Raw genomic sequence first — 26,587 nt, 5'->3', positions numbered from 1 at the left:
AAGGCACCTTCCTCTCAGGGCAAGGCTGTGATGGGTGGGACATGCCTTTTGCTGTTTCCTCAGGGAGGAGAGGAAGGTCACCAAGAAAAGATGTATTCCACCCCCAGCCCCCCATCCAGATGGCTTGGAGATGCAGATGCTGTGTCACTAAGGTCTCATCACTGGGAAACAGATTTCCTTTTGCTCCATTGGTGCCACCATGTCTCAAATGGCATATGCCAGGGGGAAGGAGCCTGGCTGCACAGTGATTAAGCACTCAGATGTTAACTGAAGGGTCAAGGGTTCGAACTCACCCACCATTCCATAGTAGCAAGATATGACAATCTGCTTTTAAGAAGATTACTAGCCTGGGAACCCTGGGCCAGTTCTATTCTGTACTAGGAGTCAGGATTTGCTGAATGGCAGTGGGTTTCGATTTATGCTAGGGGGATTAATTTCTTGCACAAAGCTAGTGTAACATGATGAGTTATTTTTAAATGTCCTTTCCTCAGAGAAGGACATCATACTTGTAAAAGTGGAAAGTGAGAGCCTAAAAAAAAAAAGAGGGGAGAGGAAGACCCTCAACAAGATGGATTGACACAGTGACTGACAATGGGTTCAAGTGTATCAGAGACGGTGAGGATGGTCTGGAATAGGGCAGGTTCAGATCCGTTGTTCAGAGGATCACTATGAGTGGAAGTCAACAACAATTCTAGCCATGGTCCTGTAACTCCCACCAAAGGTTTGAGCAAGGCTATGCAAATAAGGTGCTTACGGTCCACCAAGACGACTGGACAGCTTGCTGTTACTACGAAGAAGGTGCATGGTACACTTGTGAGGGATTGTTGCTGTGTATCGTTGAGTCAGAACTGACCCTCCAGCAGGTCTTTAGAGGCAGTTAATCGCACAGGAGGAGATTGTCCAGCCTTCTTCCACAGAGCAGCTGGTAGATTAGAAATGTGTGCCTTTGGGATTGTAGCGCAGCTTCTTACAACTAGGTCACCAGAGCCAGTCGAGGGGTAGGATCATTCAAATAAGGTACATGGAACCGTAAAGTGGGGACTGGTCGATCCCAGAAGTGGCCGGGGGTGGGGGACTTCTTCCACCATGTGAAGAGATAGGAATGGAGCAGGTCCTTTGGACTCAGGGTCCTTGTCCTGGGATCCTCTTAGACCCAGGATACAAAGAGCTGTAACACCAGAGAAAACCCGAGGAGTGGCAGTAGCAGAGGCAGAAGAAACAGGATACCAGCAGGAGACGACGGGCACTCTAGTTCCTGCTGCCTGCTGCAGGTTAAGGGGAGCCAGCCTCTGTCCTGGCATGTGCATACACAATTATGTACACACGTATACTCCTGCTGCAGATGCCCACAGGACCCACTCCTCTCCCGCAGTCTCTCCACCTCAGTGGGGTCATGCCTAGCTGTTGCTGGAATCTCTGAAGTGACAAGTTCTGGAAGGAACAGGCGTCAGTCCACCCTTGTGTCCCTCCCAACAGGAGTCTCCAGGCCCTGGATGATGACAGGACAGAGTGACAAGCTGTTGCCTGGGGCAGCCCTGGTACTGGGGAGTCCCTGGCCAGGTGTGTGAAGCAGAGGGGGTGGCAATACAGGGCCCTGGGGAGCAAACAGCGCTGGCAAGAGAGAGGGTCACACCCAACTGAGAACAAGACCTGGCAGGATGGAAGCCAATCCTGGGTGATTGGTGGGAAATCCCCAGGCTCCGTGGAGAAGGGAAACGGAGTGAAGGGGAGGCCAGGCTCTGGTGGGAGCCCCTTCTTCTCATTCACTCTCACCTGCGTTTCTGGAATCTGCTCTAGCCGTGAAGTGTGCAGGACAGTGAAGGACAGACTCTGAGAGGGACCAGCACTATATAGCTCCTCTCTCTCAGAACTCCTCAGCCCAACAATGATGCAACAGGATCCTCAGGACCTTGACCAATTTCCCTGTCGTATTCCCTTGCAACTACCTCCACACTCAGTCCCCTGGGCCAGCTGAGAACAGAAAGCAGAAAATACACTTTCACTGTTCTCTCATGGGCTCGCCCTGACTGACATTACAAATCAATCACAGCACTCCCCCACTGCCCACTTCAGCTTTTTCTATAAAAATTGTTCAATTAATTCTGTATCTCTTTCGTTATTTTAATTTTAATCCATTTTAATTCATTTCAGTGTCTAACCAAACCTTTATTGTATATTATCTTTTCTTTGCTGAGCCTAAAAAAACCTTCCATGTAAGGGTCTCTAAACAGATGAAGAGCTAAACCATGGTGCATGCATACAGTGGAATATTATTCACAAAGAGAAACGAAGTCTTGACACATACAGTAACATGAATGAATCTTGAAAACATGATACTGAGTGAAATAAATAGACACAAAAGGACAACTATTGTGTGGGCCACTTATAACATAAGAAAGAGAGAGAGATATTTATAATTTGAGGAATATTGCAAATATTGAGGAATATTGCAAATAGCAAACGAAGTTTATTAGTGGTTATCAGGGACTAGGGAGAAGGATAAGGCAAGGTATTATTGCTGAAAGGGTAGTGAATTTTTGTTTGGGTGATTTTAAAAAAATAATTTTTTGAAATAAATTATGATGATCTTATCCAAGGCAGGAAATGTATTTAATGTCATTGAATTATACACTTTGAAATAACAAATTTGTGTGTGTGTGTGTGTGTGTGTGTGTGTGTGTGTATTATATAAACACTCACGCACAATTTAAAAACTAAAGATACCTTTCAGGCAGGTAAGATCAGGCATTTGGTTAGATGTGCTCACCAAGCTGTATCAGGAAATCCAAAGTACAACTACTTGGCCAACTGACTGGAAGAGATCTATATCTGTTCCCATTCCAAAGAAAGGTGATCCAACAGAGTGTGGGTATTATCAATCATTGATATCACATGCAAGATTCTGCTGAAGATTATCCAAAATCGACTGAACAGCACATCAATAGAGAACTGCCAGAAGTCCAGGCTGGCTTTAGAAGGGGTCGTGGTACTAGGGATATTGTAGCTAAAGTTAGATGGATCTTGGCTGAAAGCAGGGAGTACCAGAGGAATGTCTGTGTTTCATTGATTATGCAAAGGCGTTTGACTGTGTGGATCATAACAAGCTGTGGCTGACTCTGAGAAGAATGGGAATCCCAGAACATTTGATTGTTCTAATGTGAAACCTATACTTGGACCAAGAGGCAGTCATCAGAACAGAGCAAGGAAACACTGCATGGTTCAAAATTGGGAAGGGTGTATGCCAGGGATGTGTCCTACATTCACACCTTTTCAACCCGTTATGAAGACCAGATTGTCCAGGAGGCTGGGCTGTATGAGGATAAGTGTGGCATCAGGATTGATCAACAATCTGCATTATGCAGATGACACAACTGTGCTTGCTGAAACTGAGGAGGACATGAAGTGTGCATAAGCAGAAGGCCAAGCACTGCAGCTTTAAATATGGATTGAAGCTCAATATCAAGAAGACAAAGATTCTCAACACTGGGCCAATTGACAGCATCAGGATGGATGGTGAAGAGATTGAGATTGTACACAGCGTTAATTTGCTTGGCTCCACAGTCAACACTCTAGGCACCAGCAGCCAGGAAATTAAAAGATGTATTGAGATGGGGAAGTTTGCTATTAGGGACTTCTCCAAAGTACTGAAGAGCAATGGTGTCTCTCTGGAGACTAAGGTGTGCCTGATACAGACCATGGTCTTTGCAATCACTTGTTATGTGCCAGAGAGCTGGACAATGACTAGGGATGATAGGGGGAGAATTGATGCCTTTGAGCTGTGGTGTTGGAAAAGAGTATTGAATAAACCAGGGACTGCTAAGAAAACGAACAGGTTCATCCTAGAGAAGGTTAAACCAGGCTGCTCCTTAGAGGCAGGGTTCTGAGGATTCGTCTAACATGCTTTGGGCATGTTGAAAGGAGGGACCAGTCTTTGGAGAAGGACATCATGTTTGGGAGGGTAGAGGGACATCACAGGAGAGGAAGACCCTCTATGAGGTGGATTGATTCAGTGACTGGGGTAATTGGGTGAGTGTGTCAGAGACAGTGCGATTGGCACCAGATAGAGCAGGGTTTAGGGCTGTTGTACATAGGGTCACTATGAGTCGCAAACGACTCGATGGCACATAACAACAACAGGCATGGGAGAGTAAAACCTATTTGCTAAGGTCTCAATTCACAGCTAGACCAGTGTACCTCAACCCAACCCCCTGCTCTCTCTGAAGAGCCACTGTCTCCACGCACTGCCCTGCTCCCTGCACCTGCTGTCTGATATCTTCTGTAGCTTCGGAGGGCTGCAGACTCAGGAAATCTTCCCCACTTGACCTCAGGTGTCTAAACCGTTAAGTACTTGAGTACTAACCAGTCAGCGTTTATAAACTTCTCAGAGGAGCCTCAGAAGCCAGGCCTGGTGATCTGCTCTGATTGGCTGCAGCCTTGAGAACGCCATCCTATTCCTGAACACACCGGGCCACCATGCCTGGGAATTGACACAGATAACCTTTAAGGAAGACCAGAGGCTGGTGGAGAGATCTGACTGTGGGACTTCATCTCTGTGACTTCACTCATGGAGGTTACTCTCCTTGTTGGAATCCTAGCACTCAGGAGGTTGCCCCAAACCCAGCTCAGGCCTTTGATCCTACCCCATCATCCTTCCAAGATCTTCCTGGCATGGTGCTCCTCTAGCCCCAGGAAGTTGTAGTAGGAGGGTAAGGTTCTGTTGAAGCTGATTGGCTTGGCCAAAGGGGCATTTCAAGTTCTGCTCAGAGCTGCTTGGGGCCAGACATCAAGGGGGCCTGGCTCTCCTGCTGATGTACCAAGGCTACGTGGCCTGTGCTGCCACGTTTTCAGTCCTGCATGCTCTGCATATTCCCAGTAACTGAGGCTTGTCTGTTCCGCAGATAGGAACACTGGGGTCCCGGAAGGAAGTTGTATCTTGCCCAAGGGCCTGGCACCAGCCCCAGCCAGTTAGTTACTCACTTACCCACTGGGCCTAAGGTGAGTCATGATGGCCCAGGTGATGGGAAGGAAACACATAAACACAAGCAAGTGGGAGGACAGTCTGGGGGGAGGTTGGGTGCCTCAGCCTGAGGCTCCAGCCAAGAATTCCCACACACAGGTCCCTACGGCCTACTGGGCAGAGGCACACCTGACTACTTCAAGTAGTGTTCTCTTTGCTTGAATCTAGGCTTTTCCTCACCCAGGAAAGACTACCAACCTATTTGACAGATACAGAAACTGAGGTTGATGGTCACAAATCAGGATAACTGAGGGGAAAGGCCCAGAATTCCTTTCTAGGATGCCAGGCCTTTTCAGGTTCAAGCATAGTTGACAGGGAGCCTCCCCTTTCTCTACCCATTTCTGAAGAGCCCTGCACTGACAGAGACTGACAGATCTCTCCCCCAGCTGAGAGGAGATGTGCCATCCACACAGAACATGCACAACCAAATGCCATTTCTGTTCCCACAGCAGACATGGCTAATCCATCCCTGAACCCAAGATCAGACACTCTAGCCCTCTGTGCTTTATTATCATCTACTCTCTGCTGCCACTAAGCCTTCCTACTTCTTCCTGGTCTATTTCACCAGTATCTTCCCTTACATAACAGGACCTGTAGGTCAAACCCCAAGAGCCTACCTGGGAATCTAAGTGATGGAAACCTGTGCATGGGGAGCAAGTGTCCCTGATTGCCTGTCTACCCAGCCACCATGTCACTCATGGCCTCCTACTTGAAGCGTCTGGTCCTTCTAAGGTTATCTCTGCCAGGAAGGGTCTCAATAGTTTGACAGGGTGGGAACAGGATGTCTTGGGCAGGCATTCTCTGGAGTACAAGAAAGGCGTAGTGGTGGAGCTGGGGTAGAGGGGTGCCCTGGTGTTGTTAGCATTGCCAAGCCAGCCTGCTGCTTTATTTGGAAAACTGGCAGTGGCAGTCTCCCGACGGTGAAGCCAGACCAACTTTGGAGGCTGGGAAGGTGGAGGAGGCCGGAAATTCCCAGGGTACCTGGCAGGTGGATGTGCCAGGGGCTTGGGCCGGGTCCGCCTCAGATGGGCCAATGGGCGGGGTGCAAGTCTCTCCATAGCTGCCAGGCCTAATTGCCTCATTAGCATCTGTCTGCCGCCTGGGCCTGTCTGGTCCCCTCCCAGCAGCCCTACACAGCCCTGTTTTTCAGGAATGCCTCCTCCGAGGCACTGACGGTGACAGTGACAGTGACCATGACTAGTCCTGGGAAATGGCCTGGAAACCAGCTGGTGTGACCTAAGCATGGGGTTCTGCCTGCCTTGAGGCCTCACAGCCTAGCTTCATCCCAGGCTTAATGCCTGCTGCCATTCGATGGGCTGTTCCCTGGGGCAGTGGGAGCTGGTACCAAGAAAATCTGGGGGACTCCCCTTCTTGGCCTGGCTCCACCCCTGCCGTGGCAGCATGTGCCTCAAGACCTGGGAGCCTCCTCTCTGCAAAGCCTAGGGTCCTCTTGGGAGAGCAGAGGAGTCCAGTGGACTCAGGTGCTCGAGGATCCTAGTGCGGCCTCTTCAAGATAAGGACAGGTGGACCAGGGGACAGCTCTGCTTGTGTTACTCATATTTCTGCTCACCTTTCTCCTCCTAGCCATGGCTCAGGTCAAGGACTTCATAGCCCCAAGCCCCACCTCATCTCCAGACAGGACAGCCCTCTGAGCAGAGTCTTCACCCACCGCTGCTGAGTCCATTCTGACCCATGTGACTGACCCACGGCGACCCTTCACTGGGTTTCCAAGGACATAAACCTTTACTAGAAGAGATGACCTTATCTTTCTTCTGGGGAGTGAGTGACTGGTGGGGTTCAAATCATCTGATGTTCACCTCCAGGGTTCCTTTGAGAAATTGATAACTCAGGGCTAATGCTGGGGAGTAGGTTTGATGGTAGCTGGAGCCCCTGCAGGGATCCTTAAACAGCAATAGCCACCCAGGGATCACCAGGCCCAGCCCGAGGAGTGGACAGATTCACAGGCAGAAGGAACCTCTGAAGTGGAAGGAGGCAGCTCTGCCACCCACTGAGCACTTAGAAGGCTCTGGCATTGACCAGGCCTCTGGTCCTCAGTTTCTCCATCTATAAAGTGGGGCAGTACCCCTTGCCTCCCCTACCTCCCAGGGGTGTAACACATTCTGCATTGGGACTGTGGCATGACAGGTCTCTCTGCTCCAAGGGATTTGGCACAGACCCCTGGCCACCTCTGTGCAGTGTCAGCTGCAAAGTGATATGGCCTGGCCCACCTGTGCTGGACAGTGTCACTACTGACCACCCGCCAGTCCCGTGCTGAGGGCAATGGCTCCAGAGCTGGCTGTTGGATCACTAAGGTGCCAGTGTGCCCAAGGGACGGAGGAGAGAAGTGAAAATGGGGAGCCTGATTGAGAAACCTGGTTCCAATCCAGACTCTTCCTCTGACCTCTTCTTTGGGGCCTCACTGTTCCCCCTCTGTGAAATGGGGGTACAGTTTACCTGCTGTAAAGCAGGAGGAAACAGCCCCATGAAGGACCCAGGCCGGAGGTGGGCACAGGCCCCCTGCTCAGGTCTCTATGTGCCTAAAAAGTGCAATGAGGCCCTAGGAGGGGGCGGGCTGGGCCCCCTGATGATGGCTGCAAATAGACCTGTGAGCAAGGGGTATGGGCAGAGAGGGTTCCTGAGCAGACAGGCCGACCCACAGGGAAGGAAACTGAGGAAGGGTAGAGCTTGGAGTCAGTGGGTGACCCATCTTGAGGCAGATGTCACGGTGGGGGTGGCAACACGGGCTGTCCCCACACCCTGGGCCTGCACACCCTGGGCCTGCCTGTGCAGGTCCCATCCCGTGGCGCAAGGCCCCGCTCGCCAGCCCCACAAGGCCCTGCTCGCCAGCCCCTGCCTGCCTCTTTGCCTACATCTGCCCACCCACCTGCTCGTTGCTTGTCCTCATGGAAGAAAACACCAGGGTAGGGAGGGGACCAGCACACCAGGCCCCGGCCTGGCTGCAGAATGGGGGATAGGTCAGGCCAGCCCTGTGCTGGCTTCCTGCTCCCTTCTCCTCAGTCTGTTCATGTCCCTCCCGTTGCTTAGACCCAGCCGACCACATCCGCAGGGAGGGAGCCTTTCCCCCTGGGATGCTCTGGTCTCTCCCTCCAGTCTCCTCAGGGCTTTCCCCATAGAATTCTCCAAAGCAGGTTCCACGGAACACAAGGCCCACAGGCACACGGTGATAAGCAGGGTCACATGGTCAGCTGCTTAGGGAACCCTGAACTCTGTGGCCCCAGGTGCACTGCACCCAGGTGTGGTAAAGGCACTGACAAGTCCTTCAAGGAAATAGCTGGTTTTACTTTGTTCCTCCTGGCACCTTCCCAACTCCAGGGACCACAGCGTCAGATTTTCGCATGCTGTTGTTGTTAGGCGTCGTCAAGGACGACTCGTAGGGATCCTATGAACAGATACGAAGCCTGCCCTATCCCGCGCCGTCCTCAGCATCTCTGGCACACTTGAGCCCATTGTTGCCGTCACCTCTGTGTCAACTCATCCCATTGAAGGTCTTCTTTCACTAACCCTCTACCTTTCCTACATGTAGACGCCGCTTGCCAAGGAAAACCCCCTTCTAGCGGTATGCCCAAAGTATGTGAGATGAAGCTTCACCATCCTTGTCTCCTCCACTACTGTCCCATGAAGGGTCAGGGGACCCTTCAGGGGACAATGAGGTCCTGCACTGTCCAGTGACTGTTGCTCAGACTCCCACACCCTCCCTTTCCTGAGGTCTGCTTTCCACTTGACGTTACAGTTGCCTCAGTGGGATCCGAGCTACCCCTGCAGGGATGCTGCAGTACATGAGAAGACCCCAGGGAGAGCAGGCAGAAGGTGCCCTGATGCTTGCCTGGTCCTCTCCTCCCGCCAGTGTCAGCCGGCCCTTGGCCGTGGCCAGCTCCTTGTGGTCTCCAGCTCGTGGCTGTACAAGTCCAGACGGAGGCCAGACGTGGGGCGGACGCTGCGTCTCAGCGTGGGGGCTGTGGCCAGGGCCCCTTCCTCAAGCCTGGGCCAGGCTTGGGTTACGGGCCCAGAGGGTCTTCTAATGAGTTCCACATGTGAGTGGATGCGTCGGAGAGGAAATGGGAAGGGGCTGGGGAGGGGTGGAAGGGGCCTGAAAGGGGATTGGAAACATGTGTTTGTGAAGGGGGGAAGGGGGGGAGGAGGAGGCTGAGGAGAATGAGAGGGGAGGAGGGAGGTGAAGAGGCTGAAGGGCTGGTGCCCAGCACCATGGGCTTGGCTGTAGGGCTCACAGTCCCTGCAGGGGGTCCCCAGGATAGCAGTCTGCTTGGAAGAGATGGGAGAGGCCCCTCTGAGGTCCCACACCTCTCCTTCAGTAAAAGCCCACAGTCCCTGGCTGTTTGGTTGTGGTGCTGAGCCAGCAGAGAGGCAGGATAGAACCAGGGGTGCACGGGGGCCCACGGAGGCATGAGGAATCCCTTCTGCAAGCAGCCTGCTCCACAAATCCAACCAAGAGTTCTGACCTTGGGCACTCGGCCACCCACCTCTGCCCCTCGCAGTGATCAGGCCGGGGGGCCTGGTGTGGTCTGTCTGTCCCCGGCCAGTGTGGACTGTGCTTGGCCTGGTGGCTGGAGGTCTCGTGAGGAAGCTGTGTCCAGGTTGTGTTGGCATGTAGGGGGAGTGTACAGTGAGAGTCTCATGGAAGGAGGGCAGGGCAGAGTCTCACAGGAAGCAGAGGTGAGGGCTTCAATGGGGTGACCTCTCAGGAGCACTGTTTTGCGACCCAGGCTAGCCCAGGTGGCTGGACAGGCTGCATATGGAGTGAGTTGGCGTGCTGGGTGCAGTCTTCACCCCTTTACACCCACCCACCCACTTTTCATTGGCGATCAGCAGACACAACCTCCTCTTAAGAGCTTTCTATGAATTGTTTCAGCAAATCTTCCCAGAAGTCCCCTGAGATCCTTCCTGTTCTTACCCCATGTTGCAGAGAAGGGAGACTGAGGCATGGAGAGCTGAAGTCAGAGGATTCTTGGCTGGGGACATCATGGGCAAAAGCCCTGGGGCTGGAAGGTGCCTGATGTGTTCAGGGAACAGTGAGGAGGAGGCTGGTAACATCTGGGGGGAGGGTGATTGGTTGGAGGGAGGGTGGTCAAGTCTCGTAGCTGTGGTGAGACCTGAAGGCTATACAGAGGGAGGGTATCAGCCAGTCAAGAGCTGAGCAGGGAGTGGACTGAGCCATCCTACCTGCCCCCTTCCCACCCCCATCCCTACGTGTATGAAGAACTGCTCAGCAAGGGTTTCAAGGCTGTGACCTTTGGGGAGTAGCCTGCCAGGCCTGGGGCTTCGGGGCAGTTTCAAATTGTCAACCTTTTGGCTAGTAATCGAGGGCTTACCTATTTTTTTAAATTTTATTTAAATTTATTATTAATTTTAGTAAAAATTTACAGAGACTTTGGATTTCCATTCATTCATTGTTGCACTTTTCTCCCCTCCCAAGAGGGCTTACCTCTTTATTTTACCTCCTGGGATCCCTATTCATTATTATTTTAAAATCACGCATCTTAAAAGGCTGCTGTGTGGAGAACACAAGGGCAGGAGAGACAACAGGTAGGAAGTTAATTGAGCAAACGGCTCAGCAGGTACTGCTTCTCTGGAGAGTTTGTAAGGGGACAGGATTGGAGAGAAGACCGAGGCTCCCATCCTCTACCAGAGGGACCCATGGAACTGATACTTGACCAGGGCACCCCAAAGTCAGAGGCATCAGTCTCCAAGGTTTTGGGTTGCCTCTCACACAGCTGTGGGCATCCTTCTGGAGCCTCACAAGTGGTTCCTTCCCTGGACACTCTCCACTGGCCGGGGGAGCCGAACCGAACCTCAGGTCTAAGGCCAACTCCAGAGGTAGAGTTCAGCTTCATGTTTCAAGCTAAACAATCCTGGTAGTCGTCCAGATGAGACTGTGCAACACAAAAGAACCCCATCGGAGCTCAGGATGGCCCCCTGACCCACTGTTGAGTAGATTCACTTACAAAGACACTAAAAGAGTAGAATTGCCTCATTGGGTTGGGTCTCCTAGGTGGTAAATTTTCACAGACACAGACAACCTCATCCTTCTCCAGTGCAGTGCTTGCTGGGTTTGAACCTCTGACCTTTCAGTTAATGTTCAAGAGTTTTTAAGCCATGATCCCACCAGAACCTCACTCTCATAGGTTCAAAGCTCCCAAAATCAAATTCACTGTCAGTGACTTGATTCTGACTTACAGTGACCATGACGGACAAGAGTAGAACTAACCACTCCACAGTGTTTCCCACAGTTGTGAATCTTACCAAAGTAGACCACCCCATCTTTCTTCCACAGAAGAGTAGGGGGTTTGGGGGCTCAAGGTGCTAACTTTTTAGTTAGCAGCTTGATGCTTTAACTACAGTGCCACAGTGTTGAACCAAACGCTGCCCACTCCCAACTGGCTTGATTCAGAAACATGGGGCCTGCCCAGTTTAAGAGGCTGTAAATCTTAGCGGGTGCACGGCTTCTCCAAATTTCAGAAGCTTCTGAGAGCAAATCTAGGAGCAGCTGTCATGGGTGAAAGGTTCTGGGACCCAAGCTAGGGAGCGAGGCAGGTTTGCTGTCCCCAAAGAACGTGATCATTTCAGCCTGGGGCTGGAGATCTGTCCCAGGCAATGGGAAGCAGCCCCATGCCTGATGCTCACAGGAAGTGGACGATGGCTCAGGGGCTCGGCCACCACCAGCCACTGCGGCTGCCTTAGCAAACACAGTTCCCTATCGGGGGGCCTGGGAGGGGCAGGTGGATGGGAGGGGGTGCTGGGTGGACTTCTACCCTCGTTAAATGGCCACATACCAATTACAGCTGCAGCCATCAGGGACTCATCTTGAGCAAATTGTTTAGGAAGAGAGGAGGTTAATGACAGGGAGCCGGGACCGATGTGACTCACCCTGCTCTCACTGGCTCAGAGGGCCGGGTTTCCGGGATTCCGGGCAAACACAACACCCACTCGTGGGTCTGTGATGCCCCAGTGGTGACAGCAGAGGAGGTGGCCTTGGCGTGCTGAAGCCTTCCTCAGTTGGAGAGGGGCTGTCCTGAGCCCCTCCCCTCCCTGCCTACTTGCCCAATTCCCTCCTTATACCGGGGCACCCGGGCTTGGCCACTTACAGGCTCAAAATCAGAAAAGACCCTGGGACCTCGAGGCTCCCACCTCTACTGACACAGAGCCAAGTCCAGAGAAGGGATAGGGCCACCAGAGCCCCCTCGGTCTCTCCCAGCTTCAGGTAGAGTCCAGTGTCCCCACAGTGACCATGCTTGCTCAGTGCCAGGTGCTGTGAGCACCTAGTTGGTGAGCCCAGTCCCATGAGACAGGAGCTGGCTGAGAAACTGAGGCACAAAAGGATTAGGGAACTCTGTCTCGAAGCTAGTAGGGGCAGCAGGCTTGATGCTTCAATAACACTACTATGAGGATGTCAGGAACCTATAGGTCCACCCAAATGGAGAAACAGAGTGGCCAAGACAGTGCTGGGGGAGGCCCCCTGAACCTCTGAAGAACTGGGCGTCCTGGGGAGGAGCGACTACAGCTTACTAGGGTTGGATGGAGCAGCTTCATCGTGGGGGCCAGGTGGCTCAGTCGCACCGGCCTGTCCCCCTCAGCTCCTGGAGGTGTGGGTTCGTTCCTGGAACCCCAAGAATTTAACAATGGGTAGATGTTGTTGTATGTCATTGAGTCACCTGTGACCCTATGTACAATAGTTCTGAACCCTGCTCTATCTTGAGCCAATTTCATTGTTTATAACATATCTACCCAAAAAAAAAAAAAAAAACCAAAAACAAACAAAAACATATCTACCCCCATTCCTCCAGTCACTGAGTCAACCCATCTCATCCAGGGGCTTCCTCTTTTGCGCCGTTCCTCCACTCTTCCAAGTATGATGTCCCTCTCCAATGACTGGTCCCTCCTGGTCACATGCCCAAAGTATGAGAGATGGAGCTTCAAAATCCTTGCCTCCAAGCAGCAGCCTGGCTTCACCCTCTCCAGGACAGAACTGTTTATTGTCTTAGCAGTCCATGGTGTGTTCAATACTCTTGTCCAGCACAACTCAAAGGCATCAATTCTTCGTCTATAATCCTTAGTCACTGTCTAGCTCTCTGGTGCACAGCAAGTAATTGCGAAGATGGGAGATATCAATTTAAAGACATCTAATTTTCAATTTTTTTTTGTGATAGGAAAATTAGGTCATGGAGTGGGGGTGGGGAGATGATGGGAACTGCTGCTGAGACGCTCATCCTAACCCCAAACCTCTAATCTCACTTCATCTTTTAATAATAATAATGAAAAAGAAATGCCTGTAACGTGGTTTTCTGAGAGCTCAGTTACCAAAATCCAAAATGAAAGGAGACGGTGGGCTGAGAGATGCGTTCCCAGAAAGGCTGCTTCTGTGCCCAAACCCCAGGGGAGCCATCGAACAAGGCTGGCAGGGGTGACACTCACAGAGACACCTAGAGTGCCCTCCAGGAGACATCGACTCCGGCAGGCATACATGTGGGTGGGCCCTGGGAGGACCCTGTCTGCCAAGCCACCCTGAGCCCACATGCCCCTCGCTGGAAGGTGCCCACACCCGCTCCTGCCTGCCTCCTGTGATGAAGACAGGGATTGCCCAGAAGTCCTGCTGTGACTCCTTAGAGTCAGGGCCAGGGGGAACTGGGTCTAAATGGGCAGTCTCCCAAAGTGGCCAGACCTACCCAGGCCCCCCCATCTCCACCTGCCTAGATCCTCAGACCCAAGTGATGCTGAGTCAGGTCCCACCTGAGTGAGCAAGGTTTTTTCCACAAACTTGCTTATGGTGGTTTAGCACATTCCATAATAGGCTGCTAACTCAAAGGTCGGCAGTTCAAATCTACCAGGCACTTTGAAGGAGAAAAATGAGGCCATCTGTTCCTGTAAAGATTTATGACCTCAGAAATCCAATGGAGGGGCACCGAGTGGGGAGTGATTTGGAAGGCAGTGCGTTTGGCACTTTTTTTGGTTTGTTTTGGCTCACAATGAAAACCACAGTCCCCCAGCAGCTCTGCCCTGGGTAGTGATACCTCCCAGGTTCAGCGAGGGCTTCCTATAAAAGACAGATCTAACTCTTGTCTTCCCCCAAAATTCTATGCCTAACTATGGCTCTGTGCTACTGTTAAGGGAATGACGAGAGCAGGAACTGCCCTGGGAGGGGCCCGCCTGGCCACTCAACTCGAAGGTCTTCCTGCCAGGTTGGGTGAGGGCTCCAATGATGTCCCTGGGATGTACCAGGACACAATGACATCATCATCATCATCCTATAAGAAAATGTGTGTGCGGTTGGGGACAAATAACCTTTTAACCATTTACATGTAATAACTAACCACAGAAGTGGACTGTCCACTCGCAGTGGCCAGCGAGTGGATAAATAGCCCACCACCACCTCCCACACTGCTCTCCAAATCGCTAATGGACTTTCAAATGTGGAAAGAAGTAGGTTTCAGAATGATCATGGGACTTAAATGAACGCAAAGACTGCAGCACGCCTGTCCTGTGCTGTGAGCAAGAACTGTCACACGCCACCACAGAGACCCTGCGCGGGTCCTGCTCACTCCAGCCAGGGGTCCCGAGTCTTTGGATAGGACCTTGCTCTGCACCACCTCCTCACATCATCAAAGCCTAAACACCTGGCAGCTCTGGGAGCCCCAATGCAGTTGGCAAGAGACTGGCCTGAGGCAGGACAGCAAGCTCAGTACCAGTGAGGCCCTTACCTGTAGGGTCTACCAACAGGTCTGCCAGGCTTTGTTCCTGGGGCCTCTAGAACATATTGAGCCACGGGCTGGCCTCTTTTCCCATCCACTGCTCTTGGAGTTTGTCCTGTGCTCCTGGGGAGACCAGCAGGGGTGGGGAGTAACGGGGTTGCATGGAACACTCAGCTCCACAGCAGACAAGGGCCTGAGCAGATATGCCACCGTGACTTTACACTTTACATAGTAAGGACCCGCAGCTCAGAGAGGTTCTAGTACAGTGTTGAGGACACAAAGGGAGCAGAAGAGGAATGGCTAACCTGACTCAGATCAGCACGCCCCCAACCCAGAGCAGACGGTGGTTTACCAGGCTCGGAGGGCCTGGGTCTGCCTTGGCTCTGAGCTTCCGGGAAGTCACAGAGGCTGGGAAACCCATTACCCACATGGCAATGACGACCGTCAGGAATATCCACACTGCCTCCTCCCACCTGCACCCCTCACCCCACTTCACCCTCACCCTACCCCAGAGCAGGGCAGGTGAAGAATGAAGACAAAGGACCTCTGGTCCATGGACATCCTTGCTTGGGCTTTTCCAGCACAGAGAGAGGAAGGCGCCTAGGGATGCCCTCATGAGCAAATGGAAATGCAGGTTCCTGAAGCGCTGGGCCCCAGTGGAAATCAGCAGTGGTCAGCCTGCAGGGGATCGGTGCTGTGTGGACCTCCAGCTGCCCTCACTCTCCAACACTCTGAATGTCTGACTATAAACAAGGGTGGCCTGGGCTTCAGGTGACCCCCGCAGGGCCCTCCCCAGCTGCCATTTTCATTCTTCCTTTTCATCATCCCGGGGTGGGAAAGCCGAGGAGGTCTTACCCACAAGCCACAGCACTTCTGTGATGTGCTCATCAAAATCAGCTTTAATTCTCAGAGTCCTCTGCCCTCACACGTGCAGGGAGGAGGAGCCAGCAGGCCGCAGTGCATTGTGCGTGGCTTGCCTGGCGACCAAGGCCACTGCCAAGCCACCATCCACGCTGGCCAGGGCTCATTCTTGGACAAGCCCGACTCAAATGGGTCCACTCGGGCCTTTTCTCAGAGGAAATTGCTGCAGGGGTGGGAAAAGCCAGGACCGGGGCTGAGAAGGTGGAAAACCACGAGTAAAGTGAGAGAGACCCAGGGCAGCTGGGCTACCTCCTTCTGAAAGCGGACAGCACTGTATCCTTGGGCTCCCAGGAGTACACACTGTCTTGACAGCCAGGTCGTTCACATCCTTTTCAAACACGCATGCCCCTTCCACAGGGGTCCTCCACTTGTTGGGCGAGATGCTGTTTAACTTTTGTCACTGGGGTGGGATGGGTTTTCCATAGAGCTGAGTCCCTTTTTATTTATAAGCCCAAATCCCAGTATAAATCCCCGGTCCGCCACCCTGCGAATCAACCACGCTCTTGATTCTGCTTCCTGATCACAGAGTCTTTTTCTGCATGATTAGCTGCTGGTTCTCCAGGCACTGTTTCAGCTTGTCCTCTGTCAGTGTCAAACGTTGCTCCAGGATGGAGACTGTCTGCAAAAGAAATGGTGGGTCAGGGTCAGTGGGGAGGTGCAGGGGTGCCAGGCGACCCTGGGGGACCCTTCCGTCTAGTCCTCAAATACTAGATGCCGGCTACTCCGACCCAGGGGTCTGCCCCCGCCTGTGGTGGCTGTAGGGAGACAGCTCTCGCCACCATATCACACCTTCTGATTCTAGATGGCTGCTCTGGTTGTGGGCAGGGACAGGAAAGGAAATGAGGTGGCAGATTCCATGGCCCTAATCTTTCCCCTTCACAACCAAGGGGCCAGAGCCCCCAAATCTGGTGGTCTGCCAATCAAATGGTGGTATTCTGGAGTTGGACCTGCTTCATTCTCTGGGCCAGGCCCCGCCCATAAACAACTGCATCAAAACCTGTAAGACTAAGCACACATTTCAAAGAGGGAAAAAGGCATTTCCAAATGAAGGTGATCCACCTGGATGCTGCCCACAGCTTGAGCCTACTGCCTCTATGCCAGGAGGGTCCCTCAGGCTAGCAGGAGACAAAGGCTCAAAGGTGAGTCCAGGAGGCCCACCATCCCGACTGAGCTAAGAGGCTCTCCACAGCCCATGTGGTCATGCACCAGGGCCAGTCCCAAGCCTCTGAGTGCCTTTTATCCCAGCTCACAGTGGTCCTGCGGGTGGAGTGAGGTGTCTCATCTCAGCTCGCCCTGCTCTGGCCATGCTGACCATGCCGGGCATCATGCTGCCTTTTTCCAAGGCCGAGCCCTGCTCGTGCCCGCAGGAGGGCTGACCCAGGGACTGGGTGTCTGGCTGCTCAATGCTGCCAGCCACTGGAGGCTGAGTGCTTTCTGGGCATCCTAGAGACATAGCTCCCAGCTGAAGCTGTGAAACCCTCCCAACTCCTCTGGCTTTGGGCAGAGGAGTCTATGTTTCCCATAGAGAGGCACGCTCCACTGGCTGTCCCCTAATCAAATGCCCACCTAGCCCTCGAGCATGACCTGTGCTGGCCTCTGTGACAAACTCTCATCTCAAACCCTTCCTCAAGAACTGATATCAGGAAGAGGTAGATTAAGAAACAAAACTATTCATTTCAATGACTAGACTACAAGCTTTCCCAAGAGGGAAAGAAAACGGCCACCTTCCCCGAGGCACAGTGAAGGCTCAGGGCCTGGACAGTGGACAGAAAACTTTCCTTTCATACACATAACAAAATACTGGAACATTCTGGGAGAGAATCTCCCCTCTAAGACTGCTACAAATCCTGCCACAGAGAGGACACCAGTGGCTCCTGGGGGTCGCTCCGCTGACAGCTGGCCCCTCTGGGTCTGCTGGCTGCAGCTTTGAGGGCTCCAAATCCCAGGTCACAAGACAAGAACCAAAACAGTCTCAGCCTGCAAAGGTGTACCCGAGAGGCCGAGCGGGGCTGCAAGGGGCCATCCCATTTCCCTACTGCCGGCCGGCCAGCCAGCCAGCAGCCAGGAAGGGGTCTTCAGCTCATAAAAGTGGTGGCGGAAACAGCCCCTGGCTGGCCCAGACCAGCATTCCTGGAAGTTTCCACTGGCTGCCGCGAAACTCACACCAAGCCAAGCTCCAAAATAATTTTTCATCCAGACTTTTTCCGATGGCCTCAGACTCAAGGCCACAGCAGAGCCAAGCCTGCTGCTTTTCCTCTTTGGGGATTTTTTTTTTAAACTTTTTTACTAAGACAATCTCCAACTGTGGAGGCAGTAGTCCCAGAGCACACGTGGACAAGGTATATGCGTGGCAACAGGCAGCCCCAGGCCCCGAGAACCTTCTGCACACCTGGGTCTCCAGGACGAAGGGGAGCTTGGGCTGGCCAAGGCCACCGTCAACACCTAGAGGTGGGCGTGTGTTTCATGGGACACAGGGTGGCCTTTACTTGAGTTCAGTAAGTATGTGGCTATTTTCTGGTACGAAACTTCTTTGAACAAAAAAGTACCACCTAGTTTTATAACCAGGGAGCTCTGGTAGCTTAGGGATAAGGAGTTGCAATGCCAACCCAATGGCATGAGGTTCGAATCCACCAGCTGTTCTGTGGGGGAAGGATGGGCAATCTCCTCCTATGCAATTTACTGCCCCTGAAAAGCGAGCTGGAGAGTCAGCTATGAGTCACTTCTGACTCAACAGTACAGAACAACAATGTTTCATAACCAGTCCCTGAATGGAGTGGTCTCCATCGAGGGAAGGGGGTATCTCTCCTCCCTGGAGCTCTGAGGGTACTCTTTATAAGTACATTATGGGCAATAAAACCCCCAAGCTATTGCCATCAAGTAGATTTGGACTCAGACTGTCCCCAGAAGACAGAGACAGAGGAGAGCTTCTGCTTAGGGTTTCCAAGGCTAGAATTGTTACAGAAGCAGAGGGCCTCATTTTTCTCCATGTGGCTACAGGTAGGTTTGAACTGCAAACTTTCTGGTTAGTAGCCATGCGCCTAACTACTTTGCCACTCGCATTCCTCATACGATAGGCAAACAAAGGCTTTAAAAGAAAAAAAAAGCCTACTGCCCCTCAAGCTTGCATTTCCTTTCCCTACTGCTCTCTGGCTTCTCCCTCTCCCACCTAAGCTTCTGGAAGATTTGTCTATGTGCTCAGTCTCTGCCTCCCCATGCCCTTGCCCTCAAAGCCTGCTCTGCTATGGTACCACGTGGCAGTCACACCCTGCCTCCAGGAAAAATCCCCCACACTACAAGCCTGGCTACACTGACTTACCCCACCAGTGGCCTTGGAGCTGGGAGGATGTGCTAGTACAGATTTCAGTTTGTACAATGACAGAGCTGAGTTGTCGTGACAGATACTATGGCCTACAAAGCCTAGAATATTTACTATTTAACAAAAGTTTTATTGACCTTTGCTCCAGATTCTTTCTTTACTTACTGAGCCCCTCCTCGCCTGGCCCATGGCGACAATGGAACAGGCAGACACAGTTGGGTCCGTGTGGAATACATCGGCTTAGGAAGCAAATGATAAGCCACTGCACACCAGAGGTCTAGGCTGAGGAAGCGAGAAACGAGTGCCAGTAGAGGCAGGAAGAGAATCGGGCCAAAGGAACAGGGTGCATGAAGGTGAGAGGTGAGAGGTGAGAGGGAGTGTGGGGCAGGACGGATGGACAGAACGAGGGTGTGTGGGCAGGACAGATGAACTGGGGAGAGGCAGGAGGCAGTCTGGGCCCTGCAGGCCATGGTAGGCAGCTTCAGCAGCTTCACCTTCAACCCTAGAGCAGTGGGGAGATGCTGTGTGGCTAGGGGGAGGCAAGACGGAGGCAAGAGAGAATATAATGGTGCCCTGGATTAGCAGAGAGGTGAAAGGGAAGAGCGGGTGAAACTGAAGACATTTACAAAGAAACCAAATCATCACATGACAGATCAGACGGGTGGCGGGATGAGAGAGGCAGAAACTCTCTGAGCCAAAACTCTAAGTCCATAATTGACTCTGTGTGAGTGAGAGACTACAGACTTAGGGACACTTGATATTCTGACCACTGAGTCAACGTCTATTCTGAATTTCAGGAGCATTTCTGCTCAAACTTACAGGAAACCGCAGACAAGCAGAACACCCATTCACCCTGGAGCAGACGAGCCTGCAGGTGGTCCGACTGACAGGAGGGGGCTGGAGTTGTTGGGAAGTCAAGGCCAAGAGTCCGGTGAGCAGCTAGCTCGGGCTGTGATCTGCTGGGCGCAGGTCCGGGGGGTGGGATGGCCAGCATGACTCATCTACCCAAATTGTCTAGGAAAAGCCCTCCAGGAAAGGCTGAACAATGACATTTTATTTGAACCATCATTTCCCTGCTCAGAGGAAGACACCATTGTCATCAGTCTCTTATTGGGGCAACAGTAAGGGGCACATGCGTCTTCTCTCCCTCACAGTTCGAGACGTGTAAGACGTTTCATGTAACACCCTGAAGGGCCTTCTGAGTAGAGCATAAAAATAACAAATTTTAAAGTGACAGGCTTTTATTTTTAGTCCCCGAAGAATTAAAGTGGTACCCAAGAAGCTGCACCGAGATACCAGTCCTTGGCGACACGTCTGGCACCCAGGACTCCAAATCTAAGTGTGGAGGTGGATGACATACAACCGCTGGGGATGCTTGACAGACACCCCCCAGCCCCAAACTCTGGCCCCAGATGCTCCTCTTCTCTCATCACCAAGCGACCAGGGAGCTATGGAGGGGCTCCCCTCAAGGGCTCTGGGACTGGAAACAAGAGTTGAGCCCAGCTGCCGCACAGCCTCCCACTCCTGTCCACTGCTGACGCTGGCCCGTCTGGACACCTGCACAGGATGGAGCGGTCTCCATTACCCTTCCAGGTGGCTGTGCTCAGCTCCTCTGACGAATCTGCTGAGGACTCTGGCATCTGGGGCCCCAAAGAGGGGCCCAGTACGTGCCCAGGGCCAGTGGTGACTCCATGGCCAACGAGGGCACAGCAGTGTGGGCTGGAGGGTGATGCCCCTATGGGCTCTATGTGTTAGAAGAAGAGTGCTCCCCACGGAGATAGTGGGGAGACCAACAGAACGAGGGCAGGTTTGACTCACACAAGGGCAGCGGCCACAGCCCCATCAGTGACAAGTGTTCCTTCTTGGGATTTATGGGATGTGTGTGTGTGTGTGTGTGTGTGTGTGTGTGTTTACCGTCAAATCGGATCTGACAGGTACAGGAAGAGATTGTCCCTCCTTCTCCAGCAGAACATCTGGTGGATTTGAATTGCTTATCTCTGGGATTGCAGTGTAGCTTCTTGCCACTAGGCCACCAGGGCTGCCTGACAAGCGGTCCTTCTTGTCAACACTTTTCCCTTCCCTTCAGTCTTGTCCTGGTGGTGTCCCCAGACTCTGTTGCTCATTTCCTTTGTTCTTCCTTCTCCTGTCTTCCACCTTTCCCTCAACCTTCCCTCCTTGTTCTCAGCCCCCTGGCCTCTTTCTCTTCCTGGTTTGGCTTCCTCTTCAGAAGGGCTTGTCCTGCATTTTCCTCACCTCTTTGCCCCACCGCTTGCACTTTGTTTTCTTTTTCGGTCACTTTTTCATCTTGTGTTTGTGGAGAAGATAAGGGAGGAGCAGTTTGGGGTCTGCCTGGCCCAAAGAGACTAAGCTCCAGGGGGATCCGGGCCACAGATGTAGCTCACCTGCTCTGGGGACTGATGCTGGAGCTGGTGGGCCTGGGAAGGAGATGGCCAACTCTGACAGAGGGTGTGGAGGCCCTTGTGAGGAGACAACACTCTGACACAGATGGGCCAAAGAAAGTCATTCCAAGCAGAAGGTGGAGCAGGTGCAAAGGCCCCGAGACACAGAAGAGGTCGTCATGCTCTTGGGAGCATTGGGAGCCTCAAGTGGTTGGCCTACATGGGTGAGCAGGGAAAAGAGACGTGGTCATGAGGAAGGTGGAGGGGTGTTCTTGAGAACCTCAGCCGGAAACGGACAGGCCTCCTCACCACAGACACTGCCTCTGTGGGTGCTGGGGATGCTTGCCTGAGGTCAGCTCTCAGGGTGTTGGTTCCTAAGTAAACTCAGAAGGAAGAGGCTTGGACCTGAAGGGGACCACAGTCCAGCTGCCTAGTCCTATCAAGCATTTCAGAACACGGACCACAGCTGCCCAGGGTCACCCTTGAGCAGCTGATCCACCTCCCAGTGCCACTGTGGCCACCACCTCTGCTAAAGCCACACTCAGGTATCTAATACAAGCAAACACAGTGCAAGAGCTGGAGCTTTAATTTCTCCAAAACCACCCAAGCAGGTCACAGAGTGGTAGGGACACCCCCAGGACCCATTAACCCACGTATTCCCCAGGTACAGTCCACATGCAGTGGAAAAGAGATACAACTCCCCTTGGCTTTTGGGGTGTGGCTGTAGCCTGTCCTGTGTGCGTCATGATTAAAAATGAATAATATTCTGGAAGGAGGAAGAAGGAATGGGGGATGAATCCCTCTGTCTGTACTTCTCAATTATCGGCTAGTTCTGCAGGACAGACTCCCTCTTGCCCCCACAATCCCACCCAGCTCTGGGGCAGCCCTGCTTCCCAGCAGGCCCTGCTCAGGGCACTGCTCCCTCACACACACCATCCCTTCTCCAGCTCATCGGGGCCTGAGGAGGTGCCAGGCCCCTCTCCAGTCAGTGACGGTGCCGTCTGTGGTGGAGACTCCCTCTGGCCTCCTTGATGAGACAGAAGACAGGAGGGCTGCAGGGCTGCCAGGCAGGCAGAGACCCTGATGGGAAGAGGCAGAGAGCTGACAAGCAGCCATGCATCCCACCAAGAAGGCGCTGGAGTGCCAAGCACGCTGCTGGGCGGGGGCACAGTGGCAAAGGAAGCGACCCAGCCTGGGCAGGAAGCCGGGAGACTGGGGCAGGGGTGTCTGAATGAGGCTGGACAGGCCAGGGGCGAGAAGGTTGAAATGGTCGGGGGTAGGGAAGGTGGTGGGCAGGAAGCCGTCTATCGTAGAGTGTGGTTAAGGATTCCTTCTTCTATGAATAGATAATATTTAATTGCACTTGCTCTGTGCCGGGCTGGAAAGAGGGGTGCCCTGTGGTCCGTATGACACCCCCAAACCTTGCCTTCTTTGGAGCTATGGCCAAACTCCAGGATGTGGGGAGCCCTGGGCACAGGTGGGGCTTGAGGAGGCCCTGTGGTCGGGCCTGAGCCATCGGGGCACGTGGTGGTCTGGCTGCTTTTTAAAGTTCTCCTGTGACGGAAAGTTCCTTTTAATCATTTCCAGGCCTGTGGTTGATTTGGGCTCCCCCAGGCAGTTTCTCTCTGGAGGGGCTGGGACTCTCCTGCCCTCCTCCCTGTGACATAGGAGCCAGATATGGGGGTGGGGGAATGTCCTCCAGTTTCTCTGAGTATCAGAGAGAGGACACATATGCCAGGTCTTGGGAAAAAACGTCCTGTGTTGGCTACTGGCTAGATGGCCCTGGTCTTGGCTGTATGGCACAGAATGTCTAACTTTCTTCCAGTATCATTGCAAAGACGGAAAATATGGAATTAATCTCCCCTGACTCCATTTGGAATCTAAAGATCTGAAACAGATGCAGTAAAAGGCGAATCTCTGCTGTGGGGTCTTGTGAGCTATCAAAACAAAGCAGGGCTGCCAGGCCTGCTGCCTGCCCCCCAGCTCTGCCTCGTCTCCTGGTGTGTGTCCCGGTGCACAGAGGCCCTGTTTTGCTGAGGAAGCCCTGACGAGCCTGTCACTGGGGTGATTGGAGGTCGGAGGGGCCATATCAGTTTCCCGGGGCTACAGCTCCCAGCCTGAGCCCACCACCCAGAGCTCGGCCTTTTGGCACCAGGTATCTCCCTGTTCCTAGCAGTCTGTGGCCTTGGAGGTGGACATAAATGCTGGTGTTCTTGTGACCTGCTGATGCCTCTAGGACACAGCATGTTGCTTGGCTTTGCTCATCACTCCATCCCTAATCCCAGGCACAGTGTCTGGTATACAGTAGGAACACACTGAGTGCTCGGTGGACAAATGCCCACCTTGAGCACTGCGGGGATGCAGGAAACACAGATACGGCTCTTGTCAGCCCAGCCAGGTCCCTGAGGAAAAGGGTAGCCCTTCCTCTGGAGACGAGACCCTCAACAGTATTGAGAAACCCTCACCCTGATTCCGGACTGGGATCTTCAGGCTAGAGGGAACGGAGGGTGTTGACAGGCAGGCAGGAGGAGCTGGTCCCTGCCAGATGGCCTTGGGAGGGAGGAAACCTCCCGGTTTCAGGAGGAAGTGGGGGTGGACAAAATGGAGGTGGGAGTCAAGGAAGAGGCCTGTTCCTTCCCTTCCCACCTCGAGCCTGATCTGGTGATTAAAAGCTCTGAGGCCGTACTTCTGAGGGGAAACGGTAGAGACTCCCCCCACCCCCCAAGCAGACATCTGACATGCTGACTCGCCTGGGATCTCACAAGCTTGTCCACAAAAAGCCAGATTTCTAAAGACATTCCTCTCAACCTCTCTGGGCTCAGCAACGGTCTTTAAACCATCCCCCTCACCCCACAGTCAGAGCAAACAACACAAAATGAGCTTTGGGTCCCTCGAGTCTCCGGGTCCGTGTTTCTGTTTCAGATTATCTCAGGGGTATAGGATTTCTCCGACATTTACTGCCTTCCCCAGCCCAGGCCTCTACTGAGGATTAGCTCTCTTCAGGAAGTACATGAAACACTCTTTTCTATTGGTGGGTTAGCCACAGGATTAAGGAATCTTGGCTAATTTACCTTCCTCATGGCTTTACATCAACTCCTTTTAAACAAACACAGACTTTTCCATATCACTGCTTTCCCCTAAAGGCGAAGTTATAAAAAGCAGGTCTGCTCACCACCACCCACAAGACCGGATGACTGGGGATCCGCAGGGTACTGTCCACACTAATGGGGGCACCATATGAACAAGGGTCCACCACTCACCCCCAGGGTGGGGGGCTCAAGCTCCTCTCTTCACCAGCTGAGCAGGCCACCAGGGGAGGCCGGCGTCAACAGGGAATGGTCCCAAAGAGCTGGGTGGCCGTCACTCCCTGGCCTCTGGCTGCTGGGCTCCGACCCAGGGTGGAGTTCAAGCGGGGCTAAGAGTAAGACACCAACGCGGCCTTTACACCTTCCACACATCCTAGTCCTTCAGAAGCTGAATCCCATTTACAAAGATGCAATGAAACTCTATTCTCTCAAGCCAGCGAGGCTGCTCCCAGCTTGCAGGAGGCCTGGAGACCTCTGAGCAGTCCAGCAAGCCAGGCTGCTGCCCCTGCTCAGCAGGACCCCTCAGGAGGGGAAAGCTCACGGGGCTTGACTGGACGAGTCTCGAAGGCCTCCTCCCGGGTCTGCTGAGGATTCTCTGATTCATCACGGGATCCTGGCTTCTTGGTGGTTCTGGACTTGATACTGGGTTCAGATCAGAATGGAGAGTAACAGAACTATTCTCCCAAATCCTGTGCCCGGAGCCAAGTTCAGTGTCTCTTTCTGCTTTCGCTTCCACCCAACTACTGTGGGTCCAGTAAAGAGACCTGCATCTCAGACTGCTATACAGAGTGAGTTGAGGGAGGTGCCTGGCCCGAATGCACCTTTCCTGGCCTTGCGGGAGCTGAGCTGAATTCAGAGAGCATGCCAGGGCCACAGCTCACTCTCGGGGCTGCTTGTCACAACCAGAACACCAGCTCACAGTCCACCTCACCTGTGCTCTGATGGGGCCTGTGTCCCCAGGAAGAGCAGAGCACCTGGAGTCCCCTTCTCCCCTCCTCTTGGAGTGAGCCGAGAGTCAGTACTGACAAGATGTGTCTGTACAGGGCCTCGCCACCCCCTCCTGCCTGAGGCCTGCTGGGAGCCTCACAGGAGAAATCCCACACTATTGCGAGCCCTCCCGGGCCCCCGAGGTAACCACATCCATGGCTGAGACCATCTGGCTCGAAGCCTTCAATCTGCAGCTTGGCTGGGTAGGGGGTGCTCGCTTTCTGCCACAACCGCAGTCTGGAAAGAAAATGGAAAACACAAGTTTTCTTCTCCAGACCCACAGGAGCTGCCATCCCCGTCTCCATGCGATAAACAGGAGCTCACACAGGCTGGCTGCGTGCCTTGGGAGAGAGGCCTGCACACCAGCCTGACACTGGGCTCAGAGGAGACCGGCCCCCAGACTCCTGCACAGTGGAGCCTGGGGGCACAACGCTGAAAAGAGAACTGGGACCGGGGAGGGCCAGGGCCCACACGGACATTCTTCCCTAGGCCCTCAGCTCCCCCTGAGAGGTAGAGGCGAGCATTAAGCCTGTCTCTAGCCCAGATCAGTGTCTAGAAGCCCTTGTCCCCAGGAAGTAGCCTCTTGACAGAGAAAAACAAGCCTCTTGTCTCCACACCCAAGTAGCAGGAGCTCAGACCCTTCTGAACTCTACCTGTCCACAGAGAGGGTGCTGGCTGGGTCCACTGTAGAATTGATGCCAGACAGGCTTAGGGGTGCTGATAAGAGGTAGGGAGCACTTCTGTGGAGGCAAACACCCTCAGTTCTGGCACGGCCTCTGTATGTGTGTGTGGTGCATCATCAACCACCCTGCAAACAGTGACCATCGGGCGGGGATACTCCACACATTCCAATTGACATTAGAGTATGGAGTGCCCAAGAAGACCTGCTTCTGGGCAAAGGAACACCAGGAGCCCTGAGAGTGGTTGGGCAGCTTGGTGCACGTTTCCATCTCCCCTGCTCACCCAAGCAGCTGGTAAAGTGAGCAAACGCCAGGACCACTGTGTGTGTGGGTTTCTTGAAGTCAATGAGCCATTCTCTGTAACTCTCCAAAGCCAACAAGCAAACATCCTTAGCCTGATGCGTTGCGTCAGCTGCATTACAATGTCTTGGATGTTTAACAAACGTAAATGTCAGAGGC

The 26,587-nt window shown here is 53.1% G+C and overlaps 1 protein-coding gene across 1 annotated transcript in view; it reads right to left on the bottom strand.

Annotated features, from left to right (window-relative positions):
* Positions 1 to 16,068: 16,068 nt before the first annotated feature.
* POC1A (POC1 centriolar protein A) overlaps positions 16,069 to 26,587 on the bottom strand; it is a 64,883-nt gene continuing 54,364 nt past the window's right edge. Inside the window, exon 10 of the mRNA XM_006892256.1 lies at positions 16,069 to 16,279. Within this exon, the coding sequence (XP_006892318.1) occupies positions 16,181 to 16,279 (99 nt within the window). The 3' untranslated portion in view covers positions 16,069 to 16,180. The remainder of the gene's footprint in view (positions 16,280 to 26,587) is intronic.

This window comes from Elephantulus edwardii, unplaced genomic scaffold, assembly GCF_000299155.1.
Source record: "Elephantulus edwardii isolate Elephantulus edwardi_28Jun2011 unplaced genomic scaffold, EleEdw1.0 scaffold00113, whole genome shotgun sequence".
Classification (NCBI taxonomy): Eukaryota; Metazoa; Chordata; class Mammalia; order Macroscelidea; family Macroscelididae; genus Elephantulus; species Elephantulus edwardii.
This window is presented reverse-complemented; position numbering and strand designations above follow the sequence as displayed.